General features: G+C 40.4%; 1 protein-coding gene across 1 annotated transcript in view; it reads right to left on the bottom strand.

The window, feature by feature from the left end:
* The window catches only part of ACE2 (angiotensin converting enzyme 2), a 38,449-nt gene extending 16,888 nt beyond the window's left edge, over positions 1-21,561 (bottom strand). The window contains exons 1-9 of the mRNA XM_019746337.3: positions 21,358-21,561; positions 20,432-20,720; positions 14,093-14,251; positions 10,761-10,854; positions 10,198-10,341; positions 8,645-8,757; positions 6,821-6,926; positions 4,436-4,533; positions 2,039-2,208 (exon numbers count right to left, since the gene is read on the bottom strand). Of these exons, the coding sequence (XP_019601896.3) occupies positions 2,039-2,208; positions 4,436-4,533; positions 6,821-6,926; positions 8,645-8,757; positions 10,198-10,341; positions 10,761-10,854; positions 14,093-14,251; positions 20,432-20,617 (1,070 nt within the window). The 5' untranslated portion in view covers positions 20,618-20,720; positions 21,358-21,561. The remainder of the gene's footprint in view (positions 1-2,038; positions 2,209-4,435; positions 4,534-6,820; positions 6,927-8,644; positions 8,758-10,197; positions 10,342-10,760; positions 10,855-14,092; positions 14,252-20,431; positions 20,721-21,357) is intronic.
* Between the last annotated feature and the right edge of the window lie 5,327 nt (positions 21,562-26,888).

Consider the following 26,888-nt stretch of genomic DNA (forward strand, 5'->3'; position numbering starts at 1 on the left):
GCATGTAAGTCAGGGAGTGGACGTGGTGGGCTATGCATCAGGTGTAGAATGGTGAGAAACGAGGGCCAAAGACAAAGCCCTAGGAGGTCCCAATACATACAGAGTGGGGGGAGGAAGATGGTTCAGAGCAGACAGAAAGAGAAATGAAAGAAGTCCAGAAGAGGGTCACAATGCAGAAGCCAGTGAAAAACAGCATTTCAAAGACAGCTCGTAAGTGTTATCTAATGCTGCTGTGGCCCAACAAAATAAGGAGTGTGTTTGGCAGTTAGGTGGTGGTCCTTTTCAACTTGGCTAAAGTAACTTCACTCAGGTAAATATAAGGGCCATATTTCAGTAAATTTCCAAATTAATCTTCCTACCACTCTGACCATGTCATCTCCCTGATAAATTCCCTTTAAGGACTCCCCATTGCTTAAGAATAAACTCAACATCCTTTATACATCCCAGCATGACTGGCTTTTCTAACTTGACTATTCTCCATTCTCTTTTGAAAGAATAGCGACTACATACGTAATGTCTCCTGTATGTAAGATCCTGTGCTAGGAAACGTACAGACACGCACTTTTAAGCCTCACGCTAGTACTGGAGTCAGTAAACTGCCCTGCGGCTGAGCACCTGTTTTGACAAATAAAGTTTTATTGGCACACAGCCCCGCCCATTTGTTTCTGTATTATCTAAGGCTGCTTTCATGCCACAAGAGAAGAGCTAAGTAGTTGTAACAGAGACCAGCAAGGCTGAAGTATTCACTATCTGACCATTTACAGGAAAGGATTACCAACCTGTACCCTAGTGGATGCTGCTGGGGCCCTGCCCACACCTGCTTTACCAGGCAGATCCACCCATCTCCCAGTTGCCTGAGCACAGCCATTGAAGGCCAATGGCTGCTTCCTTCTTCACTGCCTCAATCAGGAGATTATGTCCCCCCACATCCTGGGGCAGTCCACAGCCAATGACTGACTCACATGGGGGCACAAAAGGCCAGTCCTCTTGTCTCACAGTGTGACCAGCTCTGTGGTACAAATCATGCTCCAGACAGCCACAGACAGCCACGTGAGATCAGGCTGCCGCAAGTCTCCAGCAGAGATCACATCCTCACTTAACCCTTTCCCCTGCCCCATCCTGCGCCCCTCATTCCCCTTTGCCTGAGAGCTCTCCCTCAGCACAGCACTTGTACAAGAATCCCCATCTCAAGCTAGGGAACCCCACTAAGATACTCACAAACCTGCAGACTGGGGATTTCTATTCCACTTTATAGATGAGGAAACTGAAACCCAAGAAGATTAAATACCTTGCCCACGGTTGCCTAGTCATTAAGTGACACCTGGGATTCCGAAGCCTGTGATCATTCTGCTATATGACACAGACCCTTCTACACATGCCCTTTATTCTAGTCTAACTTGCTGACTCCAGGACACAATGCCAGGTCCCGCCTCTCTGCATTTGATCCTGCTATTCTCCCAACCCGGCGTCCTCCTCCCAGCTCTGTCTGTCCAAACCCTTCTTGTCTTTCAAGTCCAATTCAAATGCCACCTGGAAAGGCCTGTCTGCTCCCACCCACTATTCCAGGTGTGGTTGGTTCTGTTCCAGTTCCCCCTAGAGTGTTCTCTGTGTTTCTCTTATGACACGTACAACATTCTCTCTTTTACGCCAGCTTATTTATTCACCTGTCCTGTCTCATTTATAGAGGGAAACATGGAGGGGAGGATCAGTGCCTGATTCACACATCCATCTTCCATAGATCTTAGCACCAAACTTTCCTAATGGGGCCACCACCATACCCATGACCATGCAACTATAATGTGTGCATATTATTTCAAATGAGGCAAATTGTCTAAAGGTTCAGGTTAGAGCTTGCTGACAATCCCCTTTTCCTGGGAAAGCCCAGATGTGCTCTCATGGGCTCCTAGCCTTTGTTCAAGGAGAATTCATTCCTCTCTTTTGTGCTCAGAGAAGCAGAGAAGGAATCCAAATTCATCCTCATCCCTGCCTCCTTTGTTTCCCATTTTAGTATTAGCTGTGAATGTATCAGCCTTGTTACCTGAAGTCACCCTTCCCCAGGTCCCAGGCTGTGGGGTGGCAGACCACTTTCCGGCCGTCACCTGGCTCAGTTAGCATGGAATTATTCCAGAATCCTTCGGTCATATTAGGAAGGCCAACAGACACAAAGAACTTCTCAGCCTCCTTGAATATCCTGTCTGCATCCCAGCCCTGGGGAAAAAAAGAACAGCATTTAATTCTAGCATTAAAATAGCAGCATTCTTTCTGTTGGATATGTACAGAGGCATAACCTTTCTGGCTATTTGGGCAATTTGATGACATGTATGGATAGTTTTCAAAATACTTACACTTTTTGTCTCAGTAACCCTGTCTCTAGAGAACTAACCTAGGAAATTCTCATAAATTAGGTCAAAGAATTACATTTAAAATGATTTTTTGTTTATTATTGTTTTAAATTAAAATATATTTGACATATAACATTGTGTAAATTTAAGATATACAACATGTAAAATGATTTTTAATATGGAAAAAAGTGGAAACAACCACTGGAATGGTTAAATTAATGACGACTTTGTGGAATGGAAAATCTAAATAAATTAGTAAGTGAAAAATAGAATATATAAACCACTTATATAGTATAATTTTAATGAGGAAATGCATGAAAATATTAACAGGCTGGGTGACATGATGTGTGATGTTTTTGTTTTTATTCTTTATATTTCATAAGCAACAATGACCTCTTTGCTAAAAAGTGCTTAACTCAAGCCAACAATCATTAGTTGAGCTCTTCAAGGGGCAAAGCCATGGTATTAGGCTCAGTGGAAGACACAAACAATACGAGGGGGACATGAAGTCATGGGGTTTGGGAACCAAAAAGCCCACATGTGGCCCAGTAGCCAATGGGTAGTTGGGGCTTGGCTTCACAGTCTGCATGGGAATCGAAATTTCAGAATGTTCTAGAACTAGAAAGGGGAAGCCGTTGGTATCTGTCTTCCAGCAAACTCTTCTGGGAGCCAGTGTCCCTGGAGCTGACGAAGACTTCTTTGGAGATAAGGCCCACATCAGACAAACTAAGTTTGTATAATTGACAGATACTTCATGAATCACTTTTAATGACACTGAAAAACTTCCTCTGATCTCAAAGACCAGTCAAGTCCGGTTTTTCTCCTATGTCAGCCCTGGAGATATGAAACAGGATATGACACTATAACTTTTTTTTTTGGCCTATAAAGGCTTAATGTTGGGCAATATTGATATTAATGAGTATGGCATTCTTAAGCAGAATGAATGTATACTAGTACAAAACAGTGTAGACAGTTAACATCTGTTAAATGAGGAATAAATGAATAGAAAACCAGACTGGAAATATTAGGAGTCTCGAGTTCAATCCTTAGTTACCATTAACTCTTTGTGACTTTGGGCAAGCCACTTATCCGAGCTTGTTTTCTCACTTACAATATAGAACTATCACAATACCTGTCCCAATAGTCTCATAGGTTTTCTGTAAAGATAACATTAGAAGTGTTGGTGGGTGCAAAAGCACTACAGATAGGCTAAGGGGCGACATCAAGATGGGCCTCTGCTGCTCCTCAACTCCGAAACAGGGCTAGAACAGTGGCAGGAGTCTGAAGGCCCTTGTAGCTTCATGTTTTTATTCAGCTGTGGGCCCTTCCCAGGAGTATGTTACATATGTGAAGATGTTCATTGCATTGCTGTTTTCAGATTTAAAACTGTTAACAAGCAAAAGTCCAGCAATGCCTAAAGTGTAAATTATGGTGCACCTATCTGAAGAAATTTTATATAGCCAATGGAAGTATGACTATGAATTCAACCCAGAAATGTAGACCATTACTGAATAAAAAAAAATATATATATATAATTATAACTTTGTAACTTTTATAAAACTATGTAATTATATATAAGCATATAGTTGATTTCATCAATGGAAGGGAACACAAAGAATTTAAATACCTATACCAAGATGGTAACAGAAAGGTGGTTTAGAACTTATTTTAAAGAGTCTCATAATATTTTTTAAAATAATATTTTTAAAAATGCAAAAATCTTCTAATGATATCCTTTTTCTCACTATTATAGAGATTACTAACTGATTATTTAGCAATGACTAATGTTGGAAAGTGTGATGCCAACTAGTTGAGAATTTCACATCTTACTTCTTAATGGAAAAGTGGGTCGTCTCCATTTTTAATATCGCTCAGTAATAGCAATACCTTACCTGTTATTCAAGGTACTTGATGTTATTGACATCGTAAACCACTTTTCCGTGAAAAGAAAGCTACATAAGAAATAAGTTTAAATTAGCTTGAAATGGTTTTACTCATATTTACATGGTTTCATGTGTGAAAGATAGAAAGAGAAGGATGCCGTAAAAAGAAATGAGGATTTAGATTTCATTTTCAAGGCCTCTTCTTCCTACCTGCTTCAACATTTCATCAGTAACATCTATGTTTGGCTTCTGTCCAAAGGGGACTGTCAAAGGGTACAGATTTGTCCAAAATCTACCCCACATATCACCTAGTTAAGAAAAGACTTTGTTAATACATGACATGGACAACAGAAGTATAGACTTGATATTTACATACTGCATGAGGTGAGACTGGGAAACAGGCTGTATAGTATTCTAGATTTAATCAGGTTTCTGTGTTTCCTTTTCACTACCTCTTTCTCTCTTCTCTTATTTTAAATTTTCAACAGTCCCTTCTTTTTTTACGTCTTCTAAAAGGTTAAAACGGCAGAGGATTCTGTGGTTAGGCAAAACTTGTTAGGGAATCATCTCAGTTCCTCCTATTTAAAATTACAGTGGAAAGGCACAATTTATTAAATATATGGAACATCACAGCTACTATAGATTAGAAACATATTCATATAATCCACCATCCAAGGGACAAAATACTACAAATTAAACTATTAGTAATCCCTAATGTTGGATTCAAAAGAGACATATAGGATCATCATTCAGGAGTCTCTACTAACTAGTGACTAAGTTCCAGTTTTATTACTGTACTATAGTAAAACACTTAACTGGGTGATTTTTCAAACATCTCAAATACATGTTAAATTGAATTTCAAAGCCAGAGACCCTGAAAAGATGGATCTAAAAAAGTCAATCTAATAGCAGGAACAGAATCCAGACACCAAAGGAATGGGGCATTATAACTACATAAAGAATACACCAATGAACTTATGTTTTAAGTTCTATGCTTAAATTTTAAAGAAAAATCTATCCACTATAGAAATATTTGATACGCAACATCAGGCTGAAACACAGTCCACATGTAAAAGACCAAAAGGGACCCAACCAACACTATGGCATGGCTTCCAAAACCCAAATGTGACCTTAATATAAATGAATAGAATTATTGTTCTAGAACAAAGGAAGCCATGGTACCATTTTTACTCCATGTTGGTCAAATCTCATTTGGAATCACTGTTTAGTTCTGAGCATGATATTTGAAGAGGGACATCAACAAAGTATAGCTTGTCCAAAGGAGAACACTTAGAAAAGTCAGATTTTAAAGAATGGTTAAAAATCTGTATAGGACATTTAAGATGAGAAAACAGTATATACATGATGATATCAATAATACTCACTAAAATGCATTAAGTACATAATCTTGTGCCAAGTACTATGTTATGTCTTCTACAATGGTTATTTACAAATATCTGGAAGGCCATCTTGTAGAAAAATGGACATACCCTGGGTAACCTCATAGCATGGAATTAGGCATAATGAATGGAAGGCATTAGAGGGGTGTTGATTCAGTTCCACACAGGTAGAACTTTGTTATAGTTAGTAGCAATAGACTGGTCTACCTTGGAAGGAAGAAAGAGCCACATCACACCAGACAAGTTTAAGCAGAAACTGAATTACTAAAGGATGCCTAAAGAGGTTGTAAAGAGTATTTATATACATATTGCTTTAGAATAAAAAGTCTCCACAGGTCCTTTGTCCAAATTCTCTCCTACTGAGAGAGAGGCTTGGCTGTGGAGAAGAATCAGCTACCAGCAACTTAGTTTGACTGTAGCTGGAACATTATGTATGTATGATGTGAATTTTTCAAACATGTGTATTTTGTTTGGCCTCAGCTTCTGTGGTGATCGAGAGGGAAGTGGAGGATAGCCATTCTCTGGATAGGAATTAGGAGATTCAATAAAGGACCCCAGGTTTTGCATGGTCTACAAAGGCTCCGTGGCAGGATCCGAAGTTCTTGGAAGACTGATTTTCCTCCTAAGTTAGTCATCTTCCTCCATGATGAAGACATCATTCTTTACTCATATGATTCCAAACCAAGTACTTTTCAGCAAAAATAATTCATACAGTTTAAAATGAACTTATGAAGCTTTCACTCAGGCTATTCCTTAATTCTAGAAAGACTCTCTCTCGTGACTGACCACCTCCAGCCTACCAAGCTTCTTTCCTCTGACAATATGATACTAAAATCCTAAACTCCACCTCAAGAGCTTAGCCAACCAACTTGAATAGTAAGATTTCTTTCCCCCCATTTCCACTTTCATTTGAACTTGGAGTTCCTTCTCTTGTTATCTTAAATAACCCTTTTATCCTTTGGATTGTGGCCAACAGAATAACAGTTTATGTATAAAATAAAGTAATGCAATAGCCAATGATTTAAAATGGCTTTTCTAATGAAGACAGTGCTTTCAAAATATGATTTCTATAATGTTACTAATTCCATTCACAGATTTTTTTTTCAAAAGTTTTATGTTGGGCCTCACTCCAAAATACTTTACTGGTGGAAATAACACAGAGCAAAGTACACAAAGAATTCCTGGAGTTTCTTACCAAGCAAATGGGCAGGGAGGCATCCAGTTGGACTGATATGGAAAGGGTAGGTATCCATCAACTTTGCCCTCACATACGCATGAAGATGTTCATATAATGGTTTAATCTGAAAAGCCCAGGAAGAAAGTTTAAGACCGAGAGAAGCTTGCTCCAATTTCCAATCCTCAACACTAAAAAGAGGAGTTTCTTTAGACAAGTAGAATTTCCCTAAGTTCTAATTTCTTCTCTCAAATGTTCTGGAGAGCTTGAAAGCATTCCTTCTTCCCAGACACTGATGATGACTAGCTCCACTGCATAAAGCAATAGACACACCTAGAGGAATACAGATCCCAAAATGAAAGCACATGAAAAAAAAAAAAATCTTCATTTTTAAGATGCTACTTACTTCCTTTGCTTTCAAATTGAAGTATCATTTATATACCATAAAATTCACCCATCTTTAAGTGTATAGTTTCAGGAGTTTTAGTAAATTTAAACTCTTGAGCAACCATCACCACCATCCAGTTTTAGAACATTTCCTCACCCCAAAAAGTTTCCTGGTGCTCATTTGCAGTCAATCCCACTCCCACCCCCAACCCCACGTAATCACTGAACTGATTTCTAGCTCTATAGTTTTGCCTATTCTGGACATTTCATATAAATAAAATCATACAACACGTGACGTTTTGTATCTGGCTTCTCTCACTTAGCATGTTTTTTAGGTTCATCCATGTTATTGCATGTGTTAGTAGTTCATCCCTTTTTATTACTGAGTAGCATTTCATTGTATGAATACATGAGAGTTTGACTCATTTAATATCTCATGGATAAAATTCACCAGTTTGGGGACAACTGGGTTGTTTCCAATTTGGGGCTATTATGAATAATGCTTCTGTGAACATTCAGGTATAAGTCTTTGTATTCATTTCTCTCATATAGACACCTAAGAGTGGAACACCTTAGCCATATGGTAAGTGTGTGTTTAACTTTTAAGAAACTGTCAAACTACTTGTCAAAGTGGCTGTGTCATTTGACATTTCAGTCAGCAGTGTATGAGAGCTCCAGGATCTCCACATCCTCACCAACACTTGGTATTGTCAGTCTTTTCAAACCACAGCCATTCTGGTGATATGAGGTTGTTTTAACCATGTTTTTAATTTGCATTTTCCTCATAACGCTTTACTCACTTATTTGCCATTTCTTTAATGATGTCCTTACTCAAATTGTTTGCCCATTTCTTTGGCGGGAGTGTTGTTTGTTCTACTTCCATTTTTAATAGCTCTGCCCAACAATGGCTATGACAGAGTAGCTTCCCCTAAGAAGTTGGAAGGCACAGGGGTAAGGCGGGGAGATGGGGTGAAAATGAGTGAAGAGGGAGACACTAAGAAGTGTCCATGGGATACTTCTACTCACTGGACTCTCCCTTCTCCATGAAGGCTTCCTTAGTCAAAGAGAAGAAAACGATAGTATTGATTGTCTGGAGGAAGGAGGCAAAGGCTCTGACTGCTAACAAAGGAAGACAGTGCTGGCTCCAGGTAGCTCGCCAACACCATCCCTTCTTACAACCTAAAGACCGGTCCTTCCTATAATCTTTCCTTCTTATAATCCTGCTGTTGGTAGTTGCTGGTTAGTGGCTGAAAAGGCGAGGAAAGCACAGCATTTCTGAACATCTGTAGGAGCTGCCCTGTTATTCTTTAAAAGCTTTTCAAGCCCTAATATTCCATAACTCTGAGGCCTGGGAACGGCTGCCCAGTGTGTTCAGAACAAGCCAGAATGCCTTTGGTTCCTGTTCCTTCTTCCCGTGCCCTGCCCTACATCTGTCATTGTGCACAGTTCCTTAGTTACCTCTGTAAAGATACGTTCCACATCTTTCATCAACTGGTCACGGCTATACCCAGGGCCAGGTGACTCCTCTGTTTCATAATCTCTTCTCCAATAATCCCCATAGTCCTCATAATCTGTTTTCAAAAAAGAGAAAGAGAAGAACATAAGGGAAAGAAAGAGATAAAGCACAGTATACATAGATTAGCTTTGCCGGGCAGGTTTTAAAAAAAATCCAGAGATCTGTCACATTTTTATTGCCTTCATAAATATCAACTCAAAGGGATGTAAATGAATAATAACACTCGCTAATGTCTATTAAGCACTCACTCTGTGCCAGAAATTGAAATGCATTGTTTCATCTAATAAGTGCAAACACTCTCTGAGGTTGCCATTATTCTAATCCCCGCTGTGCAGATTAATGGCCTGCTCTTAGGTGGTTCAATCATTTGTCCACATCGTACAGCTGCTAAGGCACACAGCTATACTCCTAGTCTCCTAAGCTGGGTCTCTACTCTCGCCATAAGTCAGTTTGCATTTTCAGCTTTGAAACATGTAATGGGATCTGAGTTTTTTAAATTCTTATTTTGTCCAGGGCCTTCTATTTTCAAATCCAACCCAACTCATGTTAGACATTGCCACCGGGAGCCTGTATTTTCTTTGCAAACCAAATGTATACACAGTACATCTATGTGCGTTTCATGTAGTATCTCATCATCAGGAAACACGAGCTTGTGTTAGGGTATTAGCTAATACAGTTTGCAAACGTATTTTAACAATTTCTATTTTTACATGCACAGTGGCAATGGATGATCAGGAAAACGAGGACAGAAATAAATATTTGGACAGAAGGATATAATGATGAGCTGCTGTCTCCAGTTTGCCTATGGCTTGAGAATGTGAGTTCCAGGGGCGGGGAAAGACATGTAGAAACAACAGATGAAAAAAAAAAAAAACTTCCTCACTCAACCCCAGGAGGTGTGAATCACCAAAGCCTAAAATTACTCATAATGCCATGGCTTCGGCTCATTACTCAGGCAGGAGAATAAGTGAACAGATATGGAAATTCCTCCCCATGTTAAGATTGTTATGACCACGTAATTCGAGTTATGATTACAACTGATGAAAATAGTGGATTTCCAGCATAAATCGATCTGATTTTTTTTCTTTCTGTGGCACCACCCTGAGGTAAACACACAAGTGACCTTTGAGAATGAACTGTAGCTAGATGGAAATTTAGGTGAGAGATGATGTCTCTGTCTCTCATCGTTTCTGAAAAATAGAATCCCTACTCAACCCCCAGACGACCTCAGGAACCCTTGCGGACTTCCCAGACAACTGATTTGTTTGAGGCCCTGTAGTTGAGTCTTACTCCGGAGCTCTTTAAACTGTAGAATGTTGACTCATCTTTCCTTATTCCCTAGTAGTTTCTTTGAGACAGGCGACGTGAATTGTTCAGCAGATGATCATTAACTTAGGGATACACATTATATCAAAGGGCAGCCTTGGTAATTCATGAGCAACAGCCCCATGGCCCCAAACGGAGCTTCAGGACCTCCACAGACCAGCAAACTTACGGTATCCTCTTGCCATCTCATTTTTCAGGACCACATACTCTTCGTATAATGGCCTCAGCTGCTTGCCGACCTCAGCCCTCCAGCCTTCCCAAGCCCAGAGTCTTTCATTGTAATCTTTGCTCGTTCCCATTATGTTGTCCAAACCTGTTATTGCAAAGCAATCAAGGGGAAATAAACATGCATTTGTAAAACTTGTATTTGTAAAAAAATTACACGAATTAAAAGGAAGGCTGGAAGACATCAAGGTCATAAAGTTATGAAATGAAATCTCATGAGTCATTAATGTCCTCATCCTCATTATAGTTCCAAAATATTTTTTCAGATAAAATGACATCATTTAATTAACTACTAACTTAAATTATGTGCATGTCACAGACTTTAAAATGAAGTTTTGTTAAAAGTTAAAAGTTCATCTATGTGCCGAAACACACATATTTGGAATCTTATCATCTTTGGATTATCCATCTGAAAGGCACGATGTCATTATCTAACGTTAATCTCATTTTTAAAACTTGGAATAAAAAAGTAAATTTCATTATCACTGCTTAAAATTAATAGCCTACCTGGTTCAAGTAATAAGCACTCCTGTGGCTTATTTGGCTTGCAAACTTTTCCAGTACTATAGATGGTGCTCATTGCATTTAGAATTGAGTTCAACTGCAAATTAAAGATAATAAACGATGTTAAAAATGGAAAATATACTAAAGAGAATGCTAATGGAAAGATGTCCTTTTGGCCATGTGATTTTTTTTTTAATGCCACAAAACACAGCAGTTCACATCTTCTTTGCCAAGTATCTTCCTTTATGTACAGTAGGAATAATTCAGTTAAATATCCCCACTATCAACTAGCACTGAGTGTTATAAACATGTAATAAATCTATGTGGAGTGACTGAAACAAACAGCTGTCCCCAAATCCCCAAAATGTTTCTCAGCTCTGCATGCACAGAGAAGTGCATTTGTTGTTTCACTCAGCATTCATTGAGTGCACAATTATTGACCTTCTACTATGTCCTACACTCTGACAATTCTTATGTGAACAAGTCACTGCTCCACAAGGACCCCACAGTCATGGGACAGTGAGGCAGCTATGACATCAATAATTACATAGTAGAGTGATAAGTGCTAGAACTGTCACCAAAAAGTAATGTGGCAGTATGGGGAGGACTGCATAAATTAATTACCTGGAGCTTCAGGAATGGCTTCAAAGAGGAGGGGACATTATAGCTGTGTCTTGGAAGAGAAGTAGAAATTGGTCAAGTAGAGAACAGAAATAAAGGGAAGAGTCTAAAAGGTGGAAGGAGGCTGCGAAAGACACGGCATTTTCAGGGAGTGATGACATTGAAGGAAAGTACAGTAGCAGTGCGGGTTGAGGGAAGTGGAAGACGTGAGAATGGAGAGGAAAGCAGGGGCCAGATTATGAGGGACCTTCTATGCCATGCCGAAAAGTTTAAACTTTACCCTGTGGGTAAAGGAGAGTAAAGGCAGTAGAGTAAAGCAGTGCCACTCAAAGTATGGTCCACAGATCAGCGCAAGTCAGCACGTGGCTTGTTCCCATTCTGTGATACGTACAGGAACTAAGGGGGTAAATGTTTATAAACTTTTAAAACCATTTGATATTTCTATGACATCTAGGCATGCCGTCAGTGAATTTAACTGATCTGTGATGGATTGGTAATAAAGGAAGAGAGAGAGAAACAGAGGGAGGGCAGGAAGGCTGGTTGTCTCCTGCAGATGATTTAAGAAGCACTGAATAAAAGACCCTGTTTTCCCTTCTCCTATTTCCTTCTTCCATTATTCTTTCACTCTGCTCTAAGAGTCATTATCTTAAACTATGAAATAGATCCCATTCTTAAATCTTCAAGAAGATCCCATAGTCCAAAGGAATCAACCCAAATTCCTTACCACAGCAAAAAAGCCCTCGTGGTCTCTTTCTGTACCTGCTTTTTCAATCTCCTCCTTCTTCCTCCATTGAATTCATGCATCCCTGGGTCTCCCTTCCTCGCAAACACTTCAAGCTCTCATATGCATTTCAGTGGTTTTCAGTTCTGCCTGCACACTAGAATTACCTGGAATCTTTTTAAAAAAATAATTTCCAGTTTCCACTGAGGCTAGATCAGCTCTCTAGACTCTAAAAAGACCAGTGGGCAAGGTTTCACACGATGTCTTCGTGGAAAAGATTAGGGAGCATGGAATGGATAAGATAAAGTGGATTAATAACTAGTTGTATAATTAGATCCAAAGAATGCAGAATAATAAATATCTACTTGTAGGAAGATATGTGCCATATGGTTTCATCTTTGTTCTTATCATGCATTTTTTCTTTTACAGATGCAGATTAGAACACAGAGTTCCAGAGGACAAGCAACTAAGAAAGAAGACTTTGATGTTAAAGAGCCAAATATTTTAGATAAAAAATATTTGAATAGGTTAGATCAAGGGTCTGTAAACTATGATCTGCAGACCAAATCCTGTCTGCAGCCTGTTTTTGTAAAGTTTTATTGGAACACAGCCACGCCCATTTGTTTATGTATTAGCTGTGGCTGATTTCCCACTGCAACAGCAGAGTTGGCTCATTGTGACAGACAATACAGCCCACAAAACATAAAATATTCACTTTCTTTCCCTTTACAGAAAACAGTTTGTTGGCTCCTAGGCTAGAGAGATGGGATGAGAGCTGTTATTTTAACAGGAGTGAATATAGGCTTTCTTGAATTTGGACAAACTAGCTACCTAAGAATACACTTTTAAAAGGTATCACTTGAGAGAAACATTGGGAAAGAGATTTGGACACTTCATAACAGGGGTTGATATGAGCCAACCATGGCATTTGTCGAAAATCAAAACAGAACAAAACAAAACAAAACCTAATATAGTCTGAGACTGGCTTAGTAATGGAGAACCCAGGGTGCAAAACGTCACATTCCCGCTCACCTCTGTGCGGACCAGAACCAATTCAGAGTGCTGTGTTAGGTTCCAGGATATGGACAGAATGAAGACAGCACCAAAGACCGGTTAGGGGACTCAAAACCATGGTATAGGGGGAAATTGACAGAGTGAAGAATGTTCAGCCTGGAGAGGAAAAGACTCAACTTGTTAAAAAATTAGCTGCCTTCATTCATTTGAAGACTATTATAGGAAAGGGCAATCTGGCTTTAGAAGGCAGAACACAGTGGAGGTAAAGCACTTACCACTCGAAGGAACGAGTATCTTTCCATCAATTAGAGGGACACATATTTGGAACTGATGTCTTGGAAAGAGGGCCCCCCTGCCTAAAGCAGTGTGATCTGAGGTTGTTAGCCCCTTGTTAAAAAGGTTTCAGAGGAAAGTCAAGAACGAAGGGGGGTGGAATAGACTACAATAGAAGGCTTCTCAAGCTTGGCACTACAGACATTTTGGACCAGATCATTCTTTGTTGTTGGGGGCTGTCTCGTGCATTGTAGAATGTTTAGCAGCATCCCTACCCACTAGATGCCAATACTAGCACCCCTCTCAAGTTGTGACCACCAAAAATGTTTCCAGACATGGTCAAATGTCCCTGGGAGGCAAAATCACTCCCAGTGGAGAGCTAGGGACATAGACTACATGTATTCTTCAGACTGCCTGGACCTCAGGAAAGTGGCCTCTTTATAGGGTGTCCATACACACTACCAGGCCCAGATAACCCCAGTTTAACTCTGTCTCCTCACATAATTATTACCAGGGTCTTCTTTCACTCTCAAAGGGATTTTAGTTTGGATGATAAATTATGTGGTCACCCTACCTAGGCACAGAGCTCCTTTTTTACTGTCAGCATTATTCTCTGCATATAAAGGAAGCAGCCATGGGTGATATTAATGTTTACTATTCCCCCAATATCCCAGCTCTTGGGATCAGTGCTAGAATGTTCACATACTCGTTTGCTCTTGTCTTCCGAGAGCACTGGCGACCCACTCTGCTGAAGAATCTGCAACTGGAGCTTGACTGTGACGTTCTGAATTTGTTCTAGTGAATAATTTTTGGCAAGCTTGGACTGTTCTTCATAAAAGGCAGACCATTTGGCCCCAGCCTCATCCTGAAATGACAAAAAAATAAATAAAATTGAAGTCAGAACGACACTGCTTGAACAGATAGAACAGAAGATATGATCCAAAGAACATCTGGTGGAACATCTACTATTTCCGGAGTGGTTTAGTTCTCTACTTTGCTGAAGGTCAAGGCTTAGGTTAAGAGTGACCAAGCCACTCTTGGTCACTCTCTCTTTCTGGCCCAGTGCCTAGTTTTCCCAAGGGCCCTGTTCCCAGAACTGGAAGTGAATTCTCACAGATGATTCACATTGTGGGGCCCTGGAATTTATGGCCTCAGCAGTGTGACACGAGTGCATTGATCAGGATTCGAGGATGAATGCTCTGAAGGGAGAGCCTAGTAGAGCTCAGCGTGGACTTAGCGGGAATACAGCCCCTCATGACTATGAGAACCATGAAAAATGAGCACCAGTTTGCAATAAGCTCCATGGCTCCATGACTTACCAGAAATTCCAATCTTAAATGATGTTCCCCAAAGAAGGTTGCCTAGAATATGGCCATTTGGCAGCCATGATGATTTTTTTACCATCAAAAGAAACCAACAAGCAGATCAGATGGCAAGACGCACGTGACCCCCACCTTGAGCATCAGTAGGCAAGTAGACTCCTCCAGACTTCTCCAGTATAGTCTCTGTCTCCATTTATCAGAGACTAAAGTGAGCAACTGCTTGGTACACTTTACTTCTCTAGACCATATAGAAGAGGTAGCATATGAGGCAAGTCAGAGCTCCACTGCTGGAGTCAGATACCTCTGACTAGCTGTGTGACCTTCAGCAAATGACTTCACCTCTCTGAGCTGCAGTTACCCTATCTGTAAAATGAGAGTAATGATAGGACTTACCTCAAAGGGTTGTTGTAAGGATGAGAAGAATTAACAAATAAGAAAATGCTTATTAGAGTGACCGACACATCCTATGTGTTCAAAAAAGTTAGCTATTTTATTATTTTGAGAGAAAAGGCCCTTGTCCTGAAGTTGCTTACTGTTTTTATCAGACGGATAAGATATGCATCGTGAATAACAGCATATAATGATGCATAAACTATGAGTGAGCCAAGCAGTTTCTATTATAGGAAAAGAGAGACTCAGGCAGGCAACTCAATTTGGCCAAGCCTTCATGGAGAAGGTGGGACTTAAGACAGACCTTAAAGTAGGTAGGAGCTGGACGTGTGTAGAGCACTTTGCAAAGTAATTTACCTCATTTGATCTTCCTAACAACCCCATGAGATAGAAAAGCATTCTATCTCCATTTTTCATGTGTGCATTAAGGGACTGACAGAAATAAACAGGATCTGGCAATCAAGTGCTGGACAGAATCTAAGATGGCATCCACAATCCCTGCTTCCTGGTGTACATACACATTTGTGTGCTCTCCCCTTGAGCGTGAGCAAGACCCATGATTCACTTCTAACCGGTAGAATATACCAAAGGTGACAGGATGTACATGTTTATGTTATATAAGATTGTAATTTTGATCTTGCTGGGAGACTGTCTCCCTTGCTGACTTTGATGCAGCAAGATGCCATGTTCTGACCTACCCTGTGGAAAGGGCCACATGGCAAGGAATTGAGGATAGCCTCTGGCTGGCATCTTGCAAGAAACTAAGGACCTCAGTCCAGTGGCACACAAGGATCTGAACGCTACCACTAACTACATTAGCTTGGAAGTAGATTCGCCCCTTGTCAAGCCTCAGCTGAGACCACAGCTCTAGCCAGGACCTTGATTGCAACCTATCAGATCCTGAAGTAGAGGAACCAGCAAAGCTTTGCCTGGACTCCTGACCCACAGAAGTTGTAAGTTAATAAATGTGTGTTGCTTTAAGCTGCTAAGCTTACGGCAATTTTTTACACAACAGATAACTAGTACAGATTCCAGGCATGACTGCACTTTCCAGGCCAAGGAATTTTACTTTCATCCTATGAATACTAGAGAGTCACTTAGGGGGTCCCAAACAGGCATGTGACATGATGGAAGTGACAACAATGGATCAGACAAGAGATGATTAGAATAGTGGCAATGGAAATGAAAATGATTTATCTCTTTATTGAGCTCACACAACCCCTCAGGAACTGCTTCTCAATTAATCTTCATAAACAATATTGTGAGGTAGTTGTGATTCTCTCTGCTTCACCAACGAGAGAAATAAGGCACAGAGTGGGTAAGTAACTTTCCCTAGGTCACACAGCTAGTAATTGGAAGAGCCAGGGTGCCAACTCAGATGTACTTACCTCCAAAGCTAATGCTCTTTAACCATTGACTACAGATTATATTTGACACATTCTAGTCTTCTGTCTAGCATGCATGAGTGGGAACAAGTGAGCTGTAAAAGGAAGCTCTTCACAGCTTCTGACACCTCACCAAGAAATATTTATGAAGTGTTCTTGGAGACCTCCAGGGCTCCGAGGGCATTCTGCAACACCCACTTCAGCTACACAGAAGTTTGTTTGAGGCAGCTGTAATAGTTACTGCCAAATACTGGAACAATGAACCAGGATGCCTCTGTCACAATGGGATCATTTTGCTCTCCTCCAGGAATAAAACTCTCTTCTGTGGACCTCCTATATTGCTAAAGAGCTTCTGACTTTGCAAAAAAAACAAAATCTTTTTTATTTACAAAGGACCCTATTTCGAAAGTCAAGCCAACAATAAACTTACAAAGAAGGGGCAATGCAAACAAAAAAAGTAATATCATTTAACTGAGAAGATAATTACAATTGTGAATATTCCATCTCAAACATGAGAGCTGTATTTGCTATAAAGTAAGGGGGCAATTTATTATATAGCACATGACAAGTGTTTGGTAATTAATTTTCACTGAATTTCTTAACTATTTGGAAACCTGTTTTGAACCAAGCTTTTCTCCTTGTCTGTAGCAGATGGACCTCTCCCAAGTAGGGAGCTCTGGGGATACTACATTGATCAAGTTTTGATGCCTTCTATTATTTGAAGGTATCGTCTCACAACTTGATCTAAAAATCGCCATGCCAGGTCAGATCCATAGGCTGACAAGCCCAATATTCTGACTCTGAAATATGGCCCAACTTTCCCTTACTGTATTAGTTATCTATTGCTGCACTAATACTACGTAGTAAACAACCAAACACCTCAGTGGCGTGTGTTTATTGTTTACGTGCCTAGACTCACTGGAGGTTGCCAGGCAGCTCTGCTGAGCTTGACAAGACTGGCTTACAACTTTGGGTGGTTGGCTTCTGCTGGGACCACTACTCCATGTGTCTCTCATTCCTTAGCTGGCTACCCAGGCATGTTCCCATGGCAAAGGCAATGGCACCAAAGACAAGCCCCATTGTTCAAGTGCATTCCAAGCCTCTGCTTCTGTCACTTCTGCTAACATTCCATTGGTTAAAAGTAAGTCACACGGGAAGCCAGTTGGCTCAGTGGTTAGAGCGCAGTGCTCATAACACCAAGGTCACCGGTTCGATTCCCACATGGGCCAGTGAGCTGTGCCCTCCACAACTAGATTGAAGACAACGACTTGACTTGGAGCTGATGAGTCCTGGAAAAACACAGTTTCCCAATATTCGCCAATAAAAATTTTTTTTAAAAGTCACATGATGAAGGACCCAGTCACATCCCCTCCAGTGGGATGACACTGCAAAGTGACACAGCCTTGGGCATTGATGTAGGGAAGGGTAAAGAACTGGGTCCACTAGTGCACTTGACCATACTTCCTCACCCACAGTGGATCTATGGGTCTTACATTTGCTCAAATACTTCAAGATCCTATTTGTAGTTTTTAATGTCTCACTTTATAAAAGAATGGCCTGGTTTTTCTATTACTCAGCAATGAAAGAAAGAATGAAATCTTGCCATTTATAACAACATGGATGGACCTAGAGGATATGATGCTAAGTAAAATCAGTCAGACAGAGAAAGACAAATACTACATGATTCTCCTTACACGTGGAATCTAAACAAAACAAGATAAATGAAAAAATGCAACAGAAACAGACCCATAGATACAGAGAACAAGCTGATGGTTGCCAAAGGGGAGAGAGGTGGGGGGGAAAACGGGGGAAAATGGCCTAGTTTTACAAGTCTTACCAGTTTTACCACCTGTAATGTAAACAGCACCTCTTTCTATTTATTGTAAATTCATCTCTTTTGATCTTTCAAAGGCACCACCTTTCTAGTATGAAGAGATTTGGCCAATACAGTTGTGAATGTGCTATCCTTTCTTGTTCCATCTCAGGCTAATTTTTTTTTTTCTTTTTGAGTCAGGCTTTGTACAACGAATTCTACTTTCCCTCCTAACTCTCTCTGATCCCCTTAAGTCATCCAGTTGCTCTCTTTTGGGAAACATTCTCCATTTCTAAAAGTCTTTCTTTAAGCATGGCCACCAGCAGCCTACCGTATCTTAGCGTCCTGCTCACCTTGGTACCTCACAGCACCTGCCACAGCGCCTGTTTCATTAGGGGATATCAGTATATTGATAAGAGGATAGAAGGAAAGGCCATTTCCCTCCCTACCCATTGCCCCCTCGCCATGTAAACCCACACAGGTGCACCTAAGTTCACTAAGGCACCCTTCACCACTGCTTGCGGATGAAGCTCCGGGGCTCCTTGCTCGCTTCTTGCATTCAAATATTTTCACTTTCCTTTAAAAGGCCCCAGCTTTCTGCAGTTTGGCCAGTTTCATTTATGCCCTTTCATTTCTGGCCTTTGTTCTAATCAACCGGTGTAATTCAAAAGTGATAGCACTTCATGCTCCAGAGATGATTTCAGTAAACATCACTACATCTCTCTCTCACAGGCTTTCTCAGCATTTGGGCACTCAACAGAACTGTTATAAGTCTCTTCAGCGATTCTAACTCCCTCTTCCACTAATAACAGCGATATCTTACTGTGCTCCCACGCTCACAAGCATCAAGCCTGATTCTGGGGTATTAATTCAGTCGTCACAGCAACCCTATGAGGCAGATATGAACACTATGTTAGTTTTCACAGACAAAAAAGCTAAGATCCAGAGAGGTTAATTAACTAGCCCAAGTTCACCCAGCTAGAAAGCGGTGGAGCCCGGATTTGGACTTCGGCAGGCTGGGTCCAGAGCTCTCAGGCGCGATGCTGGTATCCCTTCACACCCCATACAGGACCATTCAGCTGAGCATGAAAACAAATACACAAAACACTACAGGCACCTCCAACCGAGTCCAAATAACAAGTGAGAAAAATGCAACAATGAAGAGATGAAAAGAGGTAAGACCAAAATATGAGACAGGAAAAAAATGATATGACAACATTGGGCTGTCAAAATCTCCTGGATTTCTTTGAGCTTTAGAAAAATAGGAAAAAAAATCTCTTAGGAGATTTCACATGAGACAGTAGGTTCAGATTTGATCTGCGAGCGGATGTCAGTCATTTAATTTAAACATGCAAGCTACTAATCATTTGAAAAGATAAGCTTCTGAGTTACATTTTTGAAGGAATGTATTGCTCTATGAGTGCCACAAAAATCTTTTCTTAAATAATGTTGCTCAATTTCCAGCACCAAATGTGTAAGGATACCGCTTTGGGATCTGTGAGAGAAGAAACGCTAAACCCTCGCACTCGTCAAACAAAGCATCTTGCTTTCCCAGAGCGTTCTGAGATTTCTCAGAAGTGCTTTAATTATGGTTTTTTCTTGGAGGGCTCTGAATGGATTCTGTGACCTTTGGAAGTCCCTCAGAGCTCTGTGACAGCGAAGGAAGAAATTCCCAAGTCTAGCCTCACCCGACCAATGGTTAGATAATTACTAGCTAGCCCTTTCACTAAGCCTCCAGCTGCATTTTTCAGTTAATATATTAGTTTAGAGAGTCTTTAGCTATTCCTGGTTGACATTGTGGGCTTGGGGAAATTATTAATTCAATCACTTCAGCATTTCCATGAAATGCTTCGAAACCCCAACTATGATGAGAATTATTGTGGCAACTTTATGAAGCATGTTCACTGGTTTCCAAGAATCTGGACTGAGACCAGTGAGTTACTTTGTAACAATTTTCCAAATGAACCCCAAGGTCAATTCAGTTTAGTCATCTGGGACTCCAGAATCAGAAATACTGAGGCAAATATCCAACCTCCCAGCTCAGAGCATTTCTTTGATTTCCCTTTTCAGATGTACGGGCAGCAATCTAACCTTTAAGAAGCAACAAGTACCCCTATGTAGCCATGAGCACTCACCATCTTTTGGACATTCTCATCGTTAATATTGGTGTTATAGTCCCAAGAAGCAAGTGAACTTTGATGAGACAGGTCTTCAGCTTTAGTGTTAAACTTGTCCAAAAACATCTTGGCCTCGTCCTCAGTGGTGGATTGAGCAGTGGTTACAGCAACAAGGCTCAGAAGGAGCCAGGAAGAGCCTGACATCTTTCCCTGAGCGCCAAAACCCCATTCACTGAGCAACTTTCCCTAGAGTAAAACCTCCTCATGAGATTTTCTCTCTCATCAGCCTTTGAACTTGGGTTGGGCACTGAGCAGGGAAGACAGAAAAAAAAAAAGAAGAAGAAACAGTAAACAATCTGCTGAACCAATATAAAGTTCATCCTGGAAAGGACAGATATGTAAGCATATTTTAGAATGATTTTTAAAGTAAATCAAATAAACAAATGTTATTCATTAATCCCAGAGAATTATAGTTCTCCTAGTTTTTATGGCCAAATCAAAACTTGTACATTTGGTTAATAAGTTCCTAAAAAGCTGTTAAAGATATACTGAAGGTGTTATAATTTTACAATGACCAAAGAAGCCTAGAATTAGCCATCATGGGAGTAATTTTGGTACTTGTATGTTTTTCGGACAATTCCATTAATAGTTATCTCTCTTTTTATTTTAAGTTCATATTTACAGAAACTCTCTACTTGGGTAACATTTTCCCTTCCTAAATAAATGACTTTTCCCTTGGCTTTATGGAATTCATTTTTTTCTGATAAATTTTAATTTTTATGGTCAGTTTTAAAAATAATAAGACTACTCTCCCCTCCACAAGTTAACTCTCCAGATCTGGCTTGGAAAACCTTCAAAAGATTCATTTTCTATTTCTTAGCTGACCATGTTAAACGCTGGTTCTTTGGCTGACTCTATTGTGTGCCTCCTTCCCTTTCACTTACCTGTTCAAACCCCAGTCAAGGTCACAAGGAAATAAAAATGCCTCTGCATGGTATGAAATTCAAGGAGTGTCCATCAAGTTCTGGTCATCCTTAGCCGTGAGACCATGGCTATCTAGCGTTCAAAGAGACTTCGGTGGTTATCCCGCTGAATCTCAGGAGCTGGACCAGTATCCTTATTCCCAGTGGTGTAGGTATAGGTGTCACAGATGAAAGAAAGAGAGGAGCCACTTTAAATGGCAAGGCTCATCGGCCTGGTTGACTGTGATTACGAAACCCTCATACAGGGAAAACATTTCTTCACCCAGAAAAACAAGTCTTCCGAGTCCAGGTGAAACGGCAGTCACCAAGCTTTTAAAAAAAGTTTCCACTACTTCTCCTTATTCCAAAGTTGTACATATTCTTGTAGCATAGGAAAAAATACTTATAAGCAACTGCTCAAAGTGCTTTCCATTATAATTCGGTAAAGAGTTTTTACCACCAATACACAGATTATGAAACCAAGGCTCAAATAATTTAAATAAATTGCCAAACTTCAATCACCTAGTAGGAAGTGGTAGAGCCTGGACATGATTTCGTGCAGCCTGATTCTAGAGTACAGGCCTTTAGATTGTAGTCAGTAGTCTAAGAGCAATAATGGAGGCAGAGACCAAGAGTGGCAGAGGGTCAGTGCCTTCAGGGACAATGATGGATTTGGTTCCACCACATCAAAAAGAGGTGGATTCTTACTGACCTTGATGTGACTTCAAGCACACAATCCAAGAGATAAAGTAATTGACAAATTTAAGTAATGATGATAACGAATGTTAAAAGAAAGTGAGATTGGTGGAGGGGGGGAATCAGTGAAGTTTCAGTAAGGCTACTCTCACATTCGACGAAGCTGAGATCTACTCAGTTCTCACAGGCATTAGGAGAAAAACCAGTCAAGGGAAGGGAGAATAGTGTGTGGGGCTCTGAACAAAGAGCTGGACTATTACTTTAATAAAGGCTAAAACAAAACTCTACTGAGGTCACTTCCTGAATGAAGCTCTTGGGTTTAGAAAAAAAATGGGAGTAGTCCAACTTCAAGTCACTGAGGCAGAAAATAAGATTAACATGATCAAATTGAAATGGAGAAAGCAGGATATAAAATCTAAAAGCTAAAAATAGATGGACATGGCGCCTGAGATAACAGTGAGGCAGGAAAATTCTGGAAGGCAAGAAATTTTGAGAAGCAAGGGAAATGGGAGAACTGTCCACAATAATTCTGTAGGAAAACCAGCTCAATGATGGCCAACTGCAAGCAGTGACTATATTGGTGGAATTTTGATCCACTCCCCACTGAGAAGATGCCACTGTTCTGAAAGCTACCCAGAAGTATTCTCTCCGAGCCGATTCTGAGAACTGAAGGAATCCACTAAAGACCCAGGGGATGGGACCCATATAAACAACTGGCCTAATGGAACAGATTGTCTTTACGAAGGAATGGAGCCAGAAAACATTAGGAGACTGGAGATGCAGGAAACCTGTTGTACTTTTTAGAAGAACTGGAGGGTGAATTTCATAAGGGGTAGAGGGAAGAGTTCATGATCTTGACACCTCACAAAACTATCAAATATAATTTGTAGAATGTGGTTTGCTCCTGGGTGGGAAATATATATATATATATATATTCACTAGGAAGAAGTCAGATGTTGTCTGCCTCATTTCCTTTCTGATAAAAGAACAGTAAAAAAAGACACCGTGTATCTTCTGTTTCAATAAGGGATTTAACAAAATGTAAAGCTCTACGATTAGATAGATCTAAAGGTCCCAGAGACATCACAAACTATAGGATTAAGTGGTCCTCTGATCAACAACAGTTCATGTCCAAAACAACAAGAATCTTGGTTCAACAATTATTTATTGTCCACCTACTACATGCCAGGCACTATTCCAGGTGTTGGATATACACTCACAAGACAGGAAAACGTCCTGTAGATATCATATTATATGAGGTGGGGTAGACGGAAGAAACACAGCTGATCAATGCTAGGACTGCAATAAGCAGGAAAGGAGGACGGTGAATGATGGCACGGGGATGAGAGTATGGCATTTGAGCAAAGACCTGAAGGAAGAGGGAAAGCTATGTGGACACCTGGGGGAAGACTGTTGTGGGCAGAGGGAACAGCAGGTGCGAAGAGTGTAGGCAGGTCTCTAGAACAATCAGAGGCCTCTGTGGCAGGAGCCCAGTCATTGCACAGGGGAAAGCAGCAGGAGGTGAAGAGAAAGAGAAGCTGAGGGCCACGCCAGGAGGGCCTTACAGACAATTGTAGCACTTTGGCTTTTACTCTGAGTAATGTGGGAAGCCATTGGAGGCCTTCGAGCAGAGAAGTGACCTGGCAAAAGTTTTCATTGGATCACTCTCACTGCCGATTAGCAAGCAGACACTGAGGGCTAAGGGTAGATGAAGGGGGTCCAGCCAGGGAGCTGCTACAGTAGCCCAGTCAAGCGGCTGAATAAGAGCTTAATATGAGCTGTAACTCCACCTTGGCTGCCCAACAAAAGGTAAGTCCATCTTAGACTCTCTTAGATTTTGCTAATAGAGTATTAGATACAAAATAATTGACAGCATCACGCTCATTTCTGAGGACCACACTTTTAGAGAGACACATGCGAGTATCCAGAGGAAAAGAAATAAGAGAGTACTAACTGGGTTTAAAATAATGTCATTAGCAGCACAGTTCAGACAGGGAAGAGAAGACTGAGGGCAGACAGCCCTCCTCCATCATGGGACCGCCATTTATTAGGTTGATGCAAAAGGAATTGCGGTTTAACAGATGAAATATAATTGTGAAAACTGCAATTACTTTTGCACCAACCTAATAGAAGATGACTTCGGTAGTAAAACATTTACTCTGCCACTTATTGGTTCTGTGACTTTAGGCAGGTGATATTCCCCCCGCACTTCATTTCCGTCTTTCAAAACTGATGACAATATTATACCTATCTCATAGGGACGTTTGTAAGTATCACATGAATTAATACATATGAGAACACAGAGAAGTATGCTGGGAACCTAGGAATAAAAGCCACTCAAAATGAGAGGAGCTGTGTAATAATTAGGGAACTTTGAGAAGTGAGGGAAATGAGGGAATTGTCCATAGAAGTTCTGTAGGAAACTGTTGTATTCCAAGAAAAAGCAGGATCACATAGGCAAAACTAAAATGTACTGCTTGGATTATAGCAGTTTTGCATTTTTAAACCATTTAAGGAAGAATATTTTCTAAAATATATTCCATCCTAATCAGGATGTTGCCTGAATTTGTCTTTTTTTTTTTTTAACGATGACTCAGTGTCATCATCTTGAACATTCTTTACTGACAAGGCTGTAACATAACAAAGTCTTCAAGGCTTTACATTAAATGGCTCCAAGCAGCTTTATTGCTGTTAACTCTGCTGTCTATGCACACTCTGAATTCGCTGTCACTTCTTAAGGAATCTGCTCCTGGTAGCCCTGCCCACCACAAATGCCCTCCCTGTTTCTGATCTGCTACCTGCTGAAACCTAAATGGAAACTAGATAACCATAGCGTTCAATCAGAAAAGCTCCCTCTTCGTAGGTTCAGACCCAAGGGTGGGTCTCCACTGCGCTGGAGCAAAGTGCGTAGACTTTGAGATCCATATGTCCCTTATTGCTCAACTTTTTACATACTCCCTACTGCCATAAATGGTGAGGTTGCCCCATAGCTGTAGCAAAAACTTCCTCTCGTTCCCAAGTCTAGAGGATAACGTCAATAAACTTCAGAGGGAAAAAGGATGTTTTGTGCAATTTCTTATCTTAAAATTGATAGTCATGCCTCTGACAGAAATAGGAAAGGATATCAGGAATGTAAAGCATAGAGAATTTAAACCTTATATGCAAGAATTATTTGCATTTAGTACAATTGGTTTTTACCACATATTTATTATACAAAGTGAATTTATAAGTGCTTTACAGAAAATAAATACCAAGCTGACTTTTTAGCCCAAAGGAAAAGCTAAAGCTCTTTCCTGTTTACATTTCTAGTTGCATGGTGGTCACTTTTTCCTACAGATAGAGCAAAGATAAGCTTCATTAACCAAATTATTTTCAAGAGTTCAAATCTGTGAGGACAAAATGGATTCAAGGGAGCTGTACTGATTATGACTGGTCTGAATTTACGATACTACGGTGTTTGCCATGTAATCCTAATTTACTTTTTACACCCAAAATGTACAAAATAGCAAGTAACACTAGAGCCACTAGCATAAATTTACATCCAGAGCCTTAGAAGCAAACCTTGAGCTTTAATCCTAAAGAAAATGGGAATTCATGGTAGAGTTTGAACAGAGGAATGACACAATCTCACTTATCTTTGAAAAGAATCCCGCTGGCTGCTGTATGGAAAGCAGACTATATTGGGGCAAGACTATAAGCAGAGAGACCAGTAAAGAGGCTATTGCAATAACCAGGTGAGATATGATGGTGGCTTGGTGGTAGCAGTAGAATTTTGAATACATTTTGGTGGTAACACCAAGAGGATTTACTGGTGAATTGGACGTGGGCTGTGAAAGAAGAAGTTGAACAACTGGAAGGGCAATGTTGACATCAATTTAGATGGAGAAGGTCGCAGGTAAAACAGTTTGGAGGGAAGTTTGTGATATCTGTTAGACTCCAAGTAAGAGTATTGAGAAGGCAGTTAGATAAACAAATCTGCAGTTGGGCAGAGAGGTCAAGGATGGAGATAAAAATTTGAGAGTCGTCAGCAAAACTTGAGCTTTTATCCTAGAGGATAAAAGAGATGGATAGTCAAATATGTCTTTTCAGTTAAGACCAAGAGAAAACAATCTTACTTCTTCAGAATCCCAGTGTGCTAGAAAGTATTACTTAGTCCAGACCTCAGGAGGAAAATGGGGTCGATAAATAAGGCAAAAAGTATTTTGAAACCATCCCTTTTGTTGATTCTTTGAGGCTCCATTTCCAGGCCCCATGAGAAAATAATGTCACCCCAGATTTCTGTGTAACATGTTTGATTCATAACTGATGGCTGAGTGGCCAATTCAAAACAGAATGCATAATTAATGTGATTTTGAGAATACAGAAATAAAGTCAAGATACTTGGTTATGTCATAGCTAGTGATATTCCAAAAGTGCAGAGAGAGAAAAATTGTTATTGCATAGATAGAATGGCACGGCAGAGTGTACGATAGTGACTCTACAACGTATAGAATTTTCTTTTCCATTTGTTACCCTCTCTGACACAAAATGTCCCAGATAAGAGCTAATTAACACTGGTGGTGCTGGAAGGATTGTAAGCTTCAAGGCTGACAAGGCTTCTTCTTTGGAGACATACGAGCTCTGAAGAGCTGGAAGGACCAAAGTGAGGCTCAGAAGTGACATTGCTGGCCTAGTCTATAGCACCAGAGAAGGGAGCTTAATTGGGGCTTTGAAGATTTCTTCTAGGTTATCCTGTGAGACTGGTGCTCTGCCCAAAGGTGCTAATGTTTATTTGGTTGTAGGGCTCCTTTGTTCTCTCTCTCTGGAACCCAAGCAAG

Source organism: Rhinolophus sinicus, chromosome 18 (genome assembly GCF_057876585.1).
Source record: "Rhinolophus sinicus isolate RSI-liver-muscle chromosome 18, RSI-T2T, whole genome shotgun sequence".
NCBI lineage: Eukaryota > Metazoa > Chordata > Mammalia > Chiroptera > Rhinolophidae > Rhinolophus > Rhinolophus sinicus.